This window comes from Erithacus rubecula, assembly GCF_903797595.1.
Source record: "Erithacus rubecula genome assembly, chromosome: 21".
Classification (NCBI taxonomy): Eukaryota; Metazoa; Chordata; class Aves; order Passeriformes; family Muscicapidae; genus Erithacus; species Erithacus rubecula.
This window is the reverse complement of record NC_136673.1, coordinates 10,109,509-10,125,596: the sequence shown is the minus strand read 5'-3', so window position 1 is coordinate 10,125,596 and position 16,088 is coordinate 10,109,509. Positions and strand designations below refer to the sequence as shown.

General features: G+C 49.8%; 1 protein-coding gene across 27 annotated transcripts in view; it reads right to left on the bottom strand.

Annotated features, from left to right (window-relative positions):
• ZNF618 (zinc finger protein 618) overlaps positions 1-16,088 on the bottom strand; it is a 152,240-nt gene that overhangs the window by 59,195 nt on the left and 76,957 nt on the right. For 17 of the 27 annotated variants that reach the window (XM_079324059.1, XM_079324039.1, XM_079324045.1 and 14 more), the window contains exons 3-5: positions 10,019-10,275; positions 5,943-6,038; positions 2,845-2,922 (exon numbers count right to left, since the gene is read on the bottom strand). In XM_079324059.1, coding sequence (XP_079180185.1) covers positions 2,845-2,922; positions 5,943-6,038; positions 10,019-10,275 — 431 coding nt within the window. The remainder of the gene's footprint in view (positions 1-2,844; positions 2,923-5,942; positions 6,039-10,018; positions 10,276-16,088) is intronic. The other 10 variants (XM_079324041.1, XM_079324051.1, XM_079324058.1 and 7 more) reach the window with 2 other exon arrangements.

Genomic DNA, 16,088 nt, shown 5'->3' with positions numbered 1-16,088 from the left:
CAGCACCACCCCAGGGCTTGGCCAAGGCCTGTTAGTGACACAGGAACCACAGAGAAGAGCAGAGAACAGAGGCCTGGGACAGGGTGTATCCTTCAGCAAATCTCAAACAGCAGCTACTGCTGCTGGAATGGCCAAAAAACCTAAAGAGAAGAAAGGGGCCTCAGTTTGTTCCAGCTTCTCTGATGCTGAGCTGGTGTATCCCAGGATCAGTCCAACTCTGGGGAAAGCAGATGTTATGTGACTGATGGGTGGGTAGTCCTTGGGAAAACCATGGCTGGCACCCAGAAAATCCATCCTGCAAAGAGGGAATCCAGGTCCTGCCATTGCCTGGCTCCTCCCTTGCCCAGCCAGATAGAAACAAGTGAAGGATTCAGGATGAGAGTTTCCAGTAGCTGAGAGCTGCACAGACTGGGCTAAGGGAGCTCACATTGAGTGCTTTGAGGAAAGCAGCCCTGGGAGAGCTGGCTGCCATGCCCTGGCACTGGATCTGACACACAGACAGGAGATCACAGGGACAACAGGAACGTGCAGGGTGACACCCTCAGGGCAGTGATGCCACCATGTTATCCCTCGTTTGTCACCCTGGGGCAGTACCAGCCCCTTCTCCTCTGTGAAGCCTTGGGGCAATAAAAGCATCTTTCACAAAAATCCCCTCCACTCCTGCAGTGTTCTGCCATCCCAGCACCATTCCTGGTCCAGTCCATGCACAGCTCACACTGGATAATATCACACAGAGCTTTCCTCCAAAGGATGCTTCCTTCTTTTTTCCTACCCATCCTTAACCTTTCACTGCAGGTTATTCCTCTGCAGCCAGGCACACTCTGCCCAGTGCCTCAGCTCCCTGGGGAAATCCCACTGCCAGAGCTGCATCATGTTTGCACTTTCATTTCTTGCTGAAGAGTGTAGATGAATAAATAACTAATTTGTATTTTTATTGTCTTAAGGCAATTTGAAAGCACGTTAAATATTACTACTACATGCATCCATTTACAGTAACATAAACCAACACTTTCTAAGTATCACAGATATAAATTCTGCTTCTCCAGCACTGATGTGAGAGTTAGTGATAAATTTCCACATTCAGAACTTTGAAAATTTCCATCTTCTGCAACTACACATGACAAAGACCTTGGAAGCAAAAGCTAAAGTCATGTCTCCATTGAGTTCATGTCAAAACTATGGATATCAAATGTACAGGTCTATGCTGATATATGCACCCATATAATTTAATATATTGCCTAATTTCATTATCAAAATATGTATAAATATAAATTAATCAGATCACACACTAGGAGGTGATCTCATACTAACAGAGCTCCTAAAATTCCAGCTGAATTAAAGATCCTATGTGCTTGGGGAAGAGAAGTAAAAAGCAATCCTTATCCCACATTTAAATACTACAATTGTTATTGCAAAATTATTGCGACACTGTGATGTAAAGCATATCCCTGTTATTTTAGGGATTTTTTTCCTTAAGCTGCAGAATGAAGCTACTTGAAGCTATATTTAAAGGACTTTAAGGAATTTTGTTGGTATTTAAAAAAGAAATACCAGCATGTAAAAACAATTCTGTGTATCCAGAGGTACAGAAGCAGCTCTGTGATATTAAAGAGCACACAAGGATATGCAACCATTCAATTAAAGATGTGTTATGAGACTGTGACAAACTGAGCAGTTACTTCTCAGCTATGCATGTGCTGACTTTCAAGAGTTTGAGCATTTAGAACTTAATATTAGCCTTCATTATTCTTGGATTTTCAACCACTGGTTACACCTGAGGAGCTAAAGCAGATTCTCCTGCCAGCCTGGCACAGTGACTCCAGTGCTCACCTCAGGGAACGGGAAACAAACCCAGAGAAAGGCTCAGGAGGAGCTGGTTTCCAGTCCCTGCTGTTCTGGTATTTCAGAGCTCCAAATCCTGCAAACTATGATTGAACAAACCACCTCAAACTTTCACATTTCTGCAATTAAGCAACATTGGATTGTCCAGTCTTACAGAAAATTCAGATCAAGCCACTCCTGACCAAGCATGAGACCTTTCATGCACACAGTGCATTTGGGAAGTGACCTGAGCTGACAGCAGGGGCACAGGGGCAGCTCAAGGAGCATTTTGATTAGAAGATAAAAATGCAGCAAAGTGCCCATATGTGATTTATATCCTCCCAGGCTGACTTCTCAGGGGTGGATGGAACTCCCAGCTCGGCAGGAGCTCAGAACACCTCAGGGAGATGCCACCACAGTGCTGGCACTGGGACCTGCCAGGCAAAACTCTGTGATCTGAGCTGCCCTGTACACAGTGATGCCCTTAGAGCCCTGGGCAGTAAATACTGCCCTGAACACAGGAGCTGCTCCTGACCTGGGGAGAAATATTGCTGGAATAAAGAGCCACAGAACTGATACAGCCCCAAAGTTTATCATTGGGCCCCTCTCAGTGGGAGAGCCCAGAGAAGGATTACTGGTGACCAGGAAGAAGCAGAGCAACCTTCAAGACCTTCCTGAAAACAGACATAAAATCACAGAATATCCTGGAAGGGACCCTCCAGGATCATCCAGATGTCCAACTCCTGTCTCTGGCTAGACCCCCAACAATCGCAGCCTGTCCATCCCTGGTGTCCAAACGCTCCTGGAGCTCTGGCAGCCTCGGGGCTGTGCCCATTCCCTGGGGAGCCTGGGCAGTGCCAGCACCTCTGGGGGAGGGAAGAGCCTTGCCCTGAGCTCCAGCCTGAGCCTGGGCAGTGCCAGCACCTCTGGGGGAGGGAAGAGCCTTGCCCTGAGCTCCAGCCTGAGCCTGCCCTGAGCCTGTGTTATCCCAGGATTCCCAAGATTGCAGCAGGACTGCAATACCTCTGTGTGCTCGCACATGGGTCTGGAAACAGTTGTAATACTTGTATTTCTTGCCACATATTCCACACTCGTAAGACCCTGGAAAACAAGAGAGAGAAGCACACATCACCAGGAGAGATCAGGAAAAGCAGCCTGCCTGCACACTGGTCCATAAACTGCAGGCAAAAGGGTGCTCTTTGCAGCAAAGTTATTTTTGGAAGGTTCATGGAGATAAATGCAGGAAATCACTACCCCAGAAACTATTCTTTCTTTCAGCCTTATTTAAGATTTCATGGCATGTTACCCTGAACTTCCATTTTCAGTGTATCTTTTTAACTTTGCTAACGTGAAAGGGCCACTCTCAAAATAGCCTGACTTATAATTTTATAATAATGACTAATGTTTCTTATGGACAGAAATAACCTTGAATTACTTTTCAATAAGTTCCTAGTAGCTGGGAAAAAATCCTTTTCAACTGAAAAAAAAGGCAATATGTTATCTCCAGGCCAGGAGTTTTCAAAATTTCTCAAGAAATGCACAATGTACAAATTTCCCAAGAAACCCACAGAGATTTGGTAAATATCCACCCAGAGGAAACCAAATAGATACAAAAAGAATTTTTGCCCTTTTTAAGGAAAAGCACATGACCACAGTAGTCCCTCTTCTCAATTTGTGTCTCTAATTCCAGAAAATACACATCTGCAAACAGTCGCTTGAAATGAAACCAGAGGAACAGAGCTGGGAGAGCCATTTGTAATGATGAAGTTATGCCATGAATTTAAACTCTTCTGTTATTGAACAGGCAGACAGAAATTTCCTTAGATTTGTTACTTGAGTTGATTCAATCTCTTTTTTTTCTACTTCACTTTGTTGCACAGGCTATAAATTCACTTTCCAGGCTCTTATTTGCAGAATGCACTGCATTTCTTAACTGTCCACCAGAGCTGTGGAACTGGGATCCCCTTGGTGCTCTTTTGGAGGGTGAGAGCATGACTTGAATAAAGAGGAGGTGGGAGAAAGAAGGGCTGAATTAATTTGGTATGAATGCAGAATTTCATTTCCATGTGCCTTTCCTTACACAACCTTGAAACAATCTTTTCCTGACCATGCAAAACAGCAAAACTCAGGGAGGAGCCACCACCAAGAACAAAAACATTGACACATTTCCAGATAAACATTCCTAAAGAGCATTTCACAGCAATACTCACCTGGAGCTACTCAAAGTGAGCTCTTGCCAGAAACAGGGTGCTGTCTGAATACACAATGCCCAAGGTCCTTTTCCCCCTTCCCATGTCCCATTCTTACAGCTTGGGAAGATCCCCCCCTTCAGAGTGTCAGAGCCTGCATTCCCTGCCCATCACTGATGGCACCACCTGGGGCTATCTCCTGAGCTGGGAGGCTCCCTGGTCACTGATGCTGAGAGAGGCCCTTTGCCACACTCTGATACACCAGAGTATCCAGCTGAAAAAATACTCACATATTCTGATAGCACATGCACTTGGCTGTGTCTGATCTGCTCCAGAGCATTTTTATTACCATAGCTCACTCTATTTTATGTAGATACACATCTGTGGGACAGTCACTCCACACAGGCTGCCTGAGTGAAACCCAGGATATCAGCAGGTCAGCAGCATTGCCAGTCCTCATTCCCATGCTCAAAAACTGATTATTTTCACCACCATCCTCCAAAATTCTTTCCTGAAAACTCTTGGAGCCCCAAAGCAGCAGATGAGCACTCACCATCCCCTGGGCCCTGCAAACAGGAGCCCTGAGCACAGCTGAGGTTCAGCTGAAGCACATCACCATGTGACTGATGCCCACCCACATCCCAACAGTGCTGGCTGCACACAGAGCACTGGCAGGAGCTGGAATGAGTCCAGGGGAGCCCACTGAGTTATCACAGGGCTGGAGCCCCTCTGCTCTGAGCCAGGCTGGAAGAGTTCACCTGGAGAACAGCAGCTCCAGGAGAGCTCAGAGCCCCTGCCAGGGCCTAAAGGGGCTCCAGGAGAGCTGCAGAGGGACTGGGGACAAGGGATGGAGGGACAGCACACAGGGAATGGCTCCCAGTGCCAGAGGGCAGGGCTGGATGGGATATTGGGCAGGAATTGTTCCCTGGCAGGGTGGGCAGGGCTGGCACAGGGTGCCCAGAGCAGCTGTGGCTGCCCCTGGATCCCTGGCAGTGCCCAAGGCCAGGCTGGACACTGGGGCTGGAGCAGCTGGGACAGTGGGAGGGGTCCCTGCTATGGCAGGTCCCTTCCATTCCAAAGCATTCTGTGATTCTATGAGTTGGTGCAAACAGGTTGGGCTCTAGGCTGAATTTTTTCCCCCCTTTTTATTGTATTTCCTACTTCCTCTGGAGACAGTCTGTGGCACATAAATGCACTGGCTGTGTAGAAGTTCTCTAAGAAGGTCAGCTGTCCAGTAACTGTGCAGTGCCTTCTTTCTGCACTGTGAACCCAGCAGGGGCTGCAGCCCTTGTGCAGGGGCTGTGCTGGACACCAGGGCAGGAGCTGAGGCTGGAGAGGGACCACCTGTCCCAGGCCAGGGCTTTTGTGCAGCTGTCCTGAAGCTCCCAGGTCTCAAGTGGAACCCAGGGAAGGTTGGAGTCAACTTTGAGGAGGACACCTGCACTCACCCCCTGCCCACAGGTGACAGAGCAGTGCCCCAGGAGCACAGGGACTTAGGGAGGGTGAGGGAGGTATGTTACAGACCTGAGGCAGAGACACAACTCAGCAGCCACAGCTGTGTACTCAGCTCACCACAAGCCCTCATGTTAGAGAAAGGAGGGATGACTTGCCACAAAAAATGTGTTGTTAGAGTGGAGGAAAGGTGAAGGGGAGGAAGAAGGACATCACTGAGTGTTGAGGCCTTGCAGAGAACGTGCCCACGTGGCCTTGGACAGCAGCAGTGAGGTCATTGTCCTCCAGGGTGTGTCATGCAGGTCACAGCTGTGGGAGCAGGAGGGGAGGTGGGGAAGGTTTGGGGTTAGTTGGTGCACTCAGTTGGGCTGGGCTTTTCCTGAGCCTGGCAGCTGGAATCTGGGCAATGCACCCAGTGCTTCCAGAGCTTCCTTTGCTCCCTGAGCCCTGGTTAGACGTTCACACCCTTCCATCACATACCGGACGTGTATCTCAATGCATGGTCAAAAATCCAGGTCCCTGAATATCGATTGCGTGTATATCCAACGGGAGAGCCACGTTCCACTGCTTTTCCATCTAAATTGTGCAAAAAGAAATCAGAAAAAAGCCCTTAAAGTGGATGCATTTCCAAGGAATAATGATGGCTGAAGCCTATTAAAAATTTCCAAAACCCATCTGTCCCTGTGACTTCCTGACAAGATGTCAGAGATCTCACAGAATTTCTAAAGGCTTCTGCAGTGCTATTTTACCTCACCAGGGAGAATCCAAAGTGCTCTGAATTTCATATGCTGAGCAGCTCAGCAACTGAAACATCAGCAACATGGCATGAACCCAATGTGTGCATGGGAAATGGACACAGAGGCTCAGAGCAGAAGGATTCCTCTTCACTCTGTCCCAGAAACATTTCTGATTTAATGCATTACTTGAAAAGTCCTCTCCAAAATGTTCCTGGTAAAGCACCAGATTGGGAGAGCAGATTGAGAGAGCTTAAGGAATCTTGTATCAAACTTCTCCTCAGCTCACAGATAACTCAGTCCTCCAGGACACAAATACTGACCTGATGCTATTCTCAACAGGAGGAAATGATCCACATCTGACAGTCTCCCCTCCTTTCTCCCCAATTACAACACAAATGCCCTTTGCTTTTCCTCTCCTCTCCTGCCATGGTGGGACTTCCCAGCCCTGAGAAGTGTCCATGTGCTGTGGCTCTTCAAGTGACCCTGGCCTGAGGTGAGCACGTGAATCTTTCCAGAAGAAAGAAGAGAAGGAAATGTGGCACCTCTGAGCTGTGCAGGGCAGGAGCCCCCACCCCAGGGCTGGGACACCTGGGCATCTGCAGCAGTTGCAGCTGACAGGAGCCAGGTGAGAGCCAACCTCTCCAGTGGCTTCTTCTGCTTGGGATGCCACAAGGAGATCCCATAGGATTGAAAGACTTGTGGAAAAGCAGCTGAAAGGAAAATGGCCCAAACCCACAAACAGCTCTTTGTCTGGGGGACTGTGACCACTGTCCCCAACCATCCCACCCAGTACAGCCCCTTCCAGCCCCCATGGGGTTTGGGATGTTCACATGGATGGAGGCAGAGTCTGGAGTAGTCCACAGTGCTGAGAGACACAGAAGCTGGTGCAAGCAAACAGGAGGCAAAAGACAAAAGGCCTGGTTTGATGTAAACACTGCAAGGGAATAGCAGCAACTGAGCTGGGAATCCCTGTTATAAATGGCTCCAAGTAACAACTAAAAATATAAATACAGTAGATGAGTGACTCAGAAAAGAGATGTAAATCTTGTAATGTGCATTTCAGCTGAGTCCCAAGGCTGAGCCCTGCAGGAAGAGCTGTCACTTGGAGCCATGTGTGCCCTGAGCCTGCTGCACTGTGGTCCTGGCTCAGACACATCCCCCGTTTAACCAACTGACACCAGCACTCCCTGCAAGGAGACAGGCTGGGGTCAGCAATTCCACACACAGAGAGGGGTTCATTCACTCCCGATTCACCACTTCATCAGGAAATGCTTTAAAAATAACCATTTTCAACACCTCCAGGCTCAGCTTCCACAATGAAGGTGAATAAAATCCTACCAAAGCCTTGCCTGTCTGAACAGAAGAAGTGATTCAGATACAGGGCTCCCAGATCCCAGGGCAAGAAAGCTCCTGGAAGTGCTGGGGAGCAGCAGCAAGAGACACAAAGCCTTTGCTCCAGAGGCAGGAGGCACCAGCAGCATCAGCAGGTCACACTTCTGGGCTGCTCCAGTGCAGCAGCTGGAGGGGCCAGTGGCACATGGGGCACATTCCTGCTGTGAGTACCCTGGTGTGTGCAGAGATGGGCACAGTGCTCATGTGTGATTTCCATGGGGGGACAGAGCTCAGCAAACACAAGGACCTGCTCTCTGGGCACCTTGGGCTGTGCACACAGGGCACAGGACCTGATGGGCAAACAGGAGCTATTCACAGCCACCTCCCCAAAAATGAGGGGCATGTGAATGGCAGACAGGGGCACTTCCAGGGCTCTGTTCACAAAGGAATTGGCACCAACCCCCATCACCTCCAGACCAAACTGCCTTTAAAGAAGCCCAGGCTTTACAATGACCAATACAATGTGTGTTTCACTGGAAAAGGCCCTTCCAGACAGAAGCTCTCCAGTTTATAAGGCTTTCAACCACCACTTGAAAGTGGTCAATGAATCTGTCCCTCTCCTCACAGTGTGCACACATTATGAGTGTACCCCTCCCACTAGTCTGTCCCAGCACTCTCCATAGGGACAACACAGAACCACAGAACCATGGAACAGCCCAAACTGAAGGGACCCACAGGGATCATCCAGTCCTGTCCCTGGCCAGACCCCCCAACAATCCCAGCCTGTCCATCCCTGGTGTCCAAACGCTCCTGGAGCTCTGGCAGCCTCGGGGCCGTGCCCATTCCCTGGGGAGCCTGGGCAGTGCCAGCACCTCTGGGGGAGGGAAGAGCCTTGCCCTGAGCTCCAGCCTGAGCCTGCCCTGGCCCAGCCCCAGCCAGTCCCTGGGACCTGGCCCTGGCCCAGAGCAGAGCCCAGAGATGCCCCTGGGGAGGAGCTGCAGCCCCCAGGGAGGTTTCCCCTCAGTCTGCTCCACCTGAACCATCCCAGTGCCCCCAGTCTGCTCCAGCTGAGCCATCCCAGTGCCCTCAGCTGCTCCTCACTGGCTTCCCCTCCAAACCACCCAAGTCAACCAAGAGCAAAAGCAAAATCTCCCTCCTCACTGCACAGCAGTACAGCCAAGCTCAGCTGGAAAGAGGACAGTGACTGCAGAGCAGCTGCTGCTGTCCAGCCAAGAGCTGTGGGGAGAAGAGGGTCCTGCAGGGCAAACACCCAACCTGCAGATGCTTTCACCAAGGGCTGGTGGCTGTGGCAGGAGGAGAAGCTCCATTGCTGCCCATCAGTCATAGCTCCAAGTCTCCCTCCCAGGGCACCAGGGATGGTTTTGAGCTTTGCCCATGTAATAATTAAGAGCTGCAGAGGCACAAAAACTCTGAAAACATACAGAGTATTTTTTCCATATTGTAAAATCTTTATGTCAGAAATAGTTTTGGACTTCTTTGGCTTTCCCTCGACCTGCACAGACTGCACTGACCTCCTGCCCTGCTGTTCTTAGTGGCTGTCCTGTGGTGGAAAGGAGGATAGGAAGAATAATGATGCCCCTGAGACAATCACCAGCTAAGAACATCTCCTGGGTTTCTTTCCAGCAGTGTGGACAATGATCAACAAAACCTGGGAGAAAATCCAACATCAATTCATCTTTTCTCTCCCCCTGCAGGACAAACCAACCCCAACTGCAATGCTCAGGAGCTCAAATCAGCTTCCTCCTGTGTCCCTTAAAGGAAACCTGGTCCAACTGCTCTTCCTTCTTTTTATTAGCAAGTGCCTTTGGATCTCAAGAGACACTGCAGGGACATGCTCCAGGCCAGGGACAAAAGAGGCAGTGCAGGAGTGGTGCCTTGCCAGGTTCCCACAGGAAGCCTCTTTCCCTGGAGCATGAGGAGAAGACAGTTTGATGTTCACAGAAAAAAGAAAAAACTTCTTCTCATCACAGCAGGAGGTGGGGTGGGGACAGGAAGCACTGTTTTGAACAGGGCACACCACAGCCAGCCCAGAGTTAAAAGTATTCCCACAACTAAGGAGTGATCAGGAAAACAAACAAACAGCAACCTGTAAAACCTGCTCTTGACTCAGACTCATTTACAAAAAGCATCCACATTCCTCAGAGCAACTTTCCTCAAAACATCTCAGCTGTTTCTCAGGCTTTCCTTCCTAAGTTCCTCATCTGTGTCAAACACAGCCCCAGCCCTGGGCTCGCCAGGTGCTGCAGGTGACTGATGGGCAGGTCCCTGAACATGCCAAAAGAAGATAAGGAGCTTTGTCTTTCTGATCTTAGATGAGCCTTTAGGGGCAACCACACACAACCAGACACAAATAGTCCTGAGGCAGGACCCCAGGGTGATGTTCTCCCTGTGTCCCCAGCAGAGCTGAGTGTGCAGGCTCAGCTCTGCAGAGGCTCCTGCTGCCCACAGGCAGTGCCCGGTGCTCACCCAGAGTCTGCTGGTTGCGCACGCCGCCGATGACCACACAGATCTCTGCAGGCACATCCCCCGGCCCGTCCTTCATGCTCTTCTTGGAATCTTTGGTGTCATCCTGCCAGATCACCTCCTCAATGTAGTCATCTGGTACCTCTGTCTTCACTTTCACCTCAGTCATCATTCCAGCCTCTTCACTGGGGGAGGACTGAGACGTCACCGAGTCGGAGCCCTCAGCTTTCGGGCTCCGTGGGCTCCTCTTCTGACACTCCCTGAAAGGGGAAAAAGGGAGAGAATGAATTCTCAGTGCCAAGTGCTCCTTTTGTCATCACCAGGACCTAATTCAAGGTGCTCTGGTTTGTGAAGGTTATTTAAAAGAAGCATATTCATGTGTGTCTGCCATACATGATAAGTAATTAAAATTTAACCAGACAAAAGCAATAAAATGATTTGCTAGTAGTGAAAATAACTTTAATCATCACAAACAAGAGTAGTGCTCATAAACACACTGGATCCCTAAAGAGGAGCACAGAACTTGCCCTGGTTGCCATCAGCCATGGGCACAGCTCCAGCCATTCTGACTGCAGGTATTTTGCCAACACAAGTCCATACACACAAAGCCATATTCTCCCGTGGCACTTGGGGACATGGGTCACTGGTGGATCTGGCACTGCTGAATTAACTTTCACTTGATGATCGTCAAGATCTTTTCCAACCTAAACGATTCTATGATTCCCTGACATTTTTAATTTGAAGCTATCTCCACCCTCCATCACATCCTCTCTTTTATCCCTTCAAGCAACCTGACATCCCCTGGTATTTAGAGGCTTTATTGAACAAACACAGTGCTGATCAAAGGGGATCTGGAGGATGAGGATATTTAGGGAGACTACTATGTCATGGACAGATACAACTATTGGGGATGGCAGGGAAAGCCTGGTGGAGGGGGAAAGGCAGAGGGGGTCCACTGTGCTCAGAAACAGGTTAGGAAATAGCACATTTTCATCTGGGAAAGAAATGCGTGGGAAAAAACAATCTAAAGAAATATTCAAAACCCTTTAATAAAAGAGAATTGGACACCTCAAAGCTGTAAAACAACATCAACAGGTGCTCTGCTGGTAAAAGGCAAAGGGGGTATGAGCCCACCAGACAATGATGTGAGAATAAGGCAGTGGAGCTCCTTTAGAACCCCTCTTTATGGACCCGCAATTTTTCATACTGGTTATTAATACACTCCAATGTGTAATACAAAAATAAAATAATTGCTGGTTCAGCTTGTGCAGAAATCAGAACTAAATAATATAATGGCTCAGACTACCCAGAAACAGAAACCACTGTGACATATTTAGAGTCATATAAACACTGGGAACAACCTAAGGTGTTTGAAAATTTTTCAGGCAGAAGTAACAAAATAAAATGAAAAATAGGCTGAACTTATGGATGATCATTAGATTGTGCAGCAGTGACAGAGAAAAAATCCCATTGCTTGGAACATCACAAAGTTCATCAGGACAAAGTATGAATGACAGTGTTAGAGAACCAACACCTGCAGTGGGTTCTGACACAGGTTATGGAGCTTGCAGAAGAACCAGGATGCTGCAGCTGGAGGTGAAAGGTGGAGCTCCTGGGAGGACAGGGATGAGGAGTGCAGAGGAACAGAGAGAACAATCCTCCAGTAATTACTGCCCGACCTCCCACATGGACGTGGAGTCACTATTGCAAACTGGGTCAGGCACATCCTATTGCCAGAGATTTTATTATTCATCTCTTCATTCTCATTATGGAATGAAATGTACAATTAATAGCCCCTAAACAGAGAGAATTAGCCTTGACCTGCCTTCCCACTCATTTCCTGCCTTCTCACACTTACTCCCCTTGCTGTGCTCCCAAAATCATGTAGGGCTCTTACAAGTGAGAAAGATGGATTGAGACAGACAAGATGTGGTTGAGAACTGGACAGTCTTTGTGGTAATATTATTGGGTGTGCCACAGGCTCATCCATCTCAGCCACATTTCAGCCAGTGTGGCTCAAACCCTTCAAGGGGAAGGCAATGAGCACAGAATACTCAGGGATCAGAAAAGAGTGGGACTGATTGCAGATCAATCAAACCCAGAAGGTGTGAAATACAAAACACTGATAAAGGCAACAAAAGGGCAGATAGGAAAATCTTCCCTTCCTCAGAGCCTGTCCAGGACTGTAGAGGAAGATCAAAGGCAGCCAGGACAATTCCCCCTGGCAGGCTGGAAGGTGGGAGCAGTGAGAGCTTGGCCATCATGGCACAGCAACCTGAACCTGCCAGTGCTGGGCAAAGCAATAGGAAAATCCTGGCATGAGCCAAGTGACTTGGGATTAGAAACTGATAGCAGTGGTAGTGAGACTGAGGCTAGAGCCTGCTGAGGAGATTGTAAAAGGGGCAAGAACACAGTGATTTTCTGATGATACCCAGCTTTGCTTTGGTCACATTAAACACAAACCAAATCCCAGGCCCTGTGCTGAAAGGCAAAGCTGCTCTCCATGTGCATTGCTACTGAGTAGAGAGGCATTTCCACAGGACCCCTGGAATGGCTGGTGTGGGACAGATTTATTCATGCTCTGGAATTAAATTTAATACCACTTGTTGCTGAAAGTTATGGGTGAAGCCAGGGAGGGGTGGAGAGCAAAGGCTGTGACCAGAACACTCCAGCAGTGGGTCCCTCTCTCCATAGCTCTGCCCAAGACCAGAGGCTGCAGCACAGTCACACAAGTCCAGGACTGTGGATGCACCACACGGTGCTGGAACCACACAGAGCCATGCTCTGAGCTGAGGGACTGACCAAATTTTCAGTTCAGGTGCCTGAGAAGGAACAAGAAGGTAATTTTCTCCCTCTGAAGCTGTGGTGAAGCCACTACCCACAAGCTGCAGACAAACTGAGCAGTTTCAGGTTTCAGAGCTGATCAGAAAAGCCAGAAGACAGTTCCAAAATACTACACTAAAATGGTTCAAGACTGGGAAAAGACACTTTATGACTCTGTGAGACCAAACTGCTCCAGTCTGTTTCTCATGCCAAAAGGAAGACTGGAAGATGATTTGATTGCAGCATATCATCATCTTCATGGAGAGAAAATACTGTCTTAACTTGGCAGGGAAGAGTCGAGTGCAAGCTCATTGCTGGAAGCTGGAACCAGCTGAAATGAGGCATAAAACATTAGCACAGATGGTGGTCCAGTGGAACAGCCACTTTCCAAATGATCTGCCCAGGGAAAAGAGATGCCCCTGAGTTTTCTAACCCAGATTTGTGTGTCTGGCTGGCCCCATGTCCCTGGGCTCAGTACAGATGTGCACTGGCCACACTTGGTGGCCTGGAGCTGAGGAACAGATAAATTATTAGACCAGACCAATGGACCCTCACAACCTTTACCCTTCATGCACAATGACTTTGTGGATCCAGCTCTGCCAAGAAAGGAACTTCCCAGCTGGAATGTCTGCTCCTGGGTGGGACCTAATCCTGCAAATATTAACTGAAAGCAATTCATTGCCCCATATGTTCTAACTCTGAGCAGATACCTGATGTGCAGAAGGACACAGCCCCAGATACTTCAGCAACTTTCTTCCACATGATTTCATGGCCCACAAGCCCTGAAAGGAGCTGCTGTTCCCCTCAAAAACAAGCGAAACCATAAAAACAGCAGCACTGACACTCCTGGGAGCAGAGGTGAGCTCTCCAAAAGCCACTCTGTGCCTCAGCTGGGGCTGCACAACTTTGGAGAGGAGGAGGAGGCAGCAGTGGTGGAAGCCAGCTCTCCCAGCAGGAGCGAGCATCACTTCCTTGTGGTCCCCTGTGAAATCCAGCTTGTGCTCCTGTGGCTAGAGCAGAGCCAGGACCAGTCCAGGCTTTTCTGGAGCTCAGTTGCTGAATGGGATATCAATGCTCCCAAGGGTGAGGGGAGAGCTGGGCTCAGGGAATGATCCTCATACAGCAGAGTTTGAAGCCTCCTGATTTGGCTGGGGAAAGAGTACCAACATCCCAGAGCAAAACAGGAAGGAAAAGGAAGCTACTGACACTGAGAGCTTCAGGCAGGATGGAAAGGGGTATGTGCACAGCCCAGCAGAACCTGTTTTCCTTGGAAGACAGGAGTCAACACAGCCTGCACCACACACAGCATCAACCTACAGATGCACTGACCCAGGAAAGCTTCCTTTCACCCCCAGTCCTTTGGTCCTCGGTCAGCCCTTGCAAACCCAGGATGCTGCACTTGCTCAGTGTTGTGCTGAATTTTGCCTCCCCTGCTACTGACCACAAAAAACCTCCACCTGGAGATGAGGAAAAAGCAGCAGGAGATCTGGAACATTCTTGTTCTCTAGAAATTCACCAAGAGACACAGGGAGGGACAGGGAACATCCAGCCTGGGGGAAGGAAGACATCAAACCTCAGCACTGCTGTGGTTCTGCCATGGCAGCTCTTCTGGAGCTGGGGCACAACTGCTGGAAAGGCTCAGAAAGAGGATGGGCAAGAACAGGAGTGAATTTTCAGTTCTGCAGTTCCCAAGGCTCCAAGCAGGTCTCAAGGGTTTGGATGAGGGCACAGAGAGAAAAGGACTGCAAGCTTTTGGGATGTCAGGTAAGCTCAGTCTCAGTCATGGGGGCTGGAGCAGAAGGACTCCCCAGTGTGACCCAGGCAGTGTCCACATGTCCTGGTGCCCACACAGGGACCTGCCCCAGCTCCCAGATGGCTGCAGGCACTGCTGGGGCACTGCTGGGGACACAGTGGGACCAGTGATGGCCACAGCCTCCACTTGGTGGAGACAGCAGTGCACAGGAGCCAAGGCACACCCTGCCAGTCACCTCCTGCTCCCAGCCACCCCCTCCTGGTGGCTCTGAGCTGGTCCCCAGCCTCATGACACACCCTTCTGCATGAAACAAAGCAGGTTCAGTGCTCAGCATGGCCTTCCAGGGCTCAGCTGCAGCTCCCTCTGCAGCCTGCCCCCAAACAGCCAGGGGCTGATGTTCCCTGGGAAGAGCATATTGCTGCTCTCCCAACATGGCACTGCTTGCACAGGGCAAAAACTGCTCAGAGCCATCAGGCCACAGAGGAGAGGAGTGCACAGGCACAGCTGGCTTGGGCCCTACCCCCTTCCACAGGGGATCTAACTTCTCCATGGCTTTGCCCCTTCCTGGGCAATAGCAGCCTCCTTCACTCTTCCATGCCTTGTCTCTACTGAACTGTGGGCCCTGGCAACCAAAGAGGCTCTTCCTTGCTGAGGAGAGGAGGCAGAACCCTTGGGATCACCCTTGGGATCAGAAGCCTTGGGATCACCCTTGGGATCACCCTTGGGATCAGAAGCCTTGGGATCACCCTTGGGTGCTCACTCCATGCCTGATTGCTCCTACAGGTGAGGTCCTGTTTCACTTCCCAGAACAGACTCTGTGATTTCCAACATGAAAGAGGCAAACAAACATTGCACTTGCATGTATCCCTGCTCTCACTAAGTAGGCCACACAGCCAATTACTGTAATACCAGCTCTGCCATCTCACAATGCTCATTTCAACATTGCTGCCTGCTTTGATCATCAGACTTTCATCTTCTGATGACGTTACGGCCACTTTCATGTCAGACACAAGTGTGTGAAGGCAGAAGAGATTTCAGGAGGCCTTAATGAAGCCTCAGCAGGGGGAACTGGAAAGGCAGGGGTAAAAGTGGGTTCCTGGACCCATCTGGCTGCAGATGCTTTGGCCCTACACCTGTGGCAGCTCCTGAAGGCTCAGGAATTTGGCAGAGCTCGGTGATGCAGCACAACAACGAGCCAGAGCAGCTGTGGGAGTGAAGCCTCACCAGCATCACTGCAAGGAGCAGCATGAGGGCAGTGCCAGGAGCTCTTCCCAAGGGAAGCACAGGAGGAAGGGCTGAGTGCCCACACCAGTCCCCTCTGCACTGGGACACCACACAGATCCAGCAGCCCCTTCCAGCTGATGTGCTGTGCCAGGACAGGGGCAGAAGGGGAGGGCTGGGGGCTGCAGTGTGGAACTGCTCTGGGCTCTGCAGGGTCTCCCTGGCTGAGAGGAGCAGGACAGAAATGACTGAAAGCAAACAGGGCTGTCAGCTGCT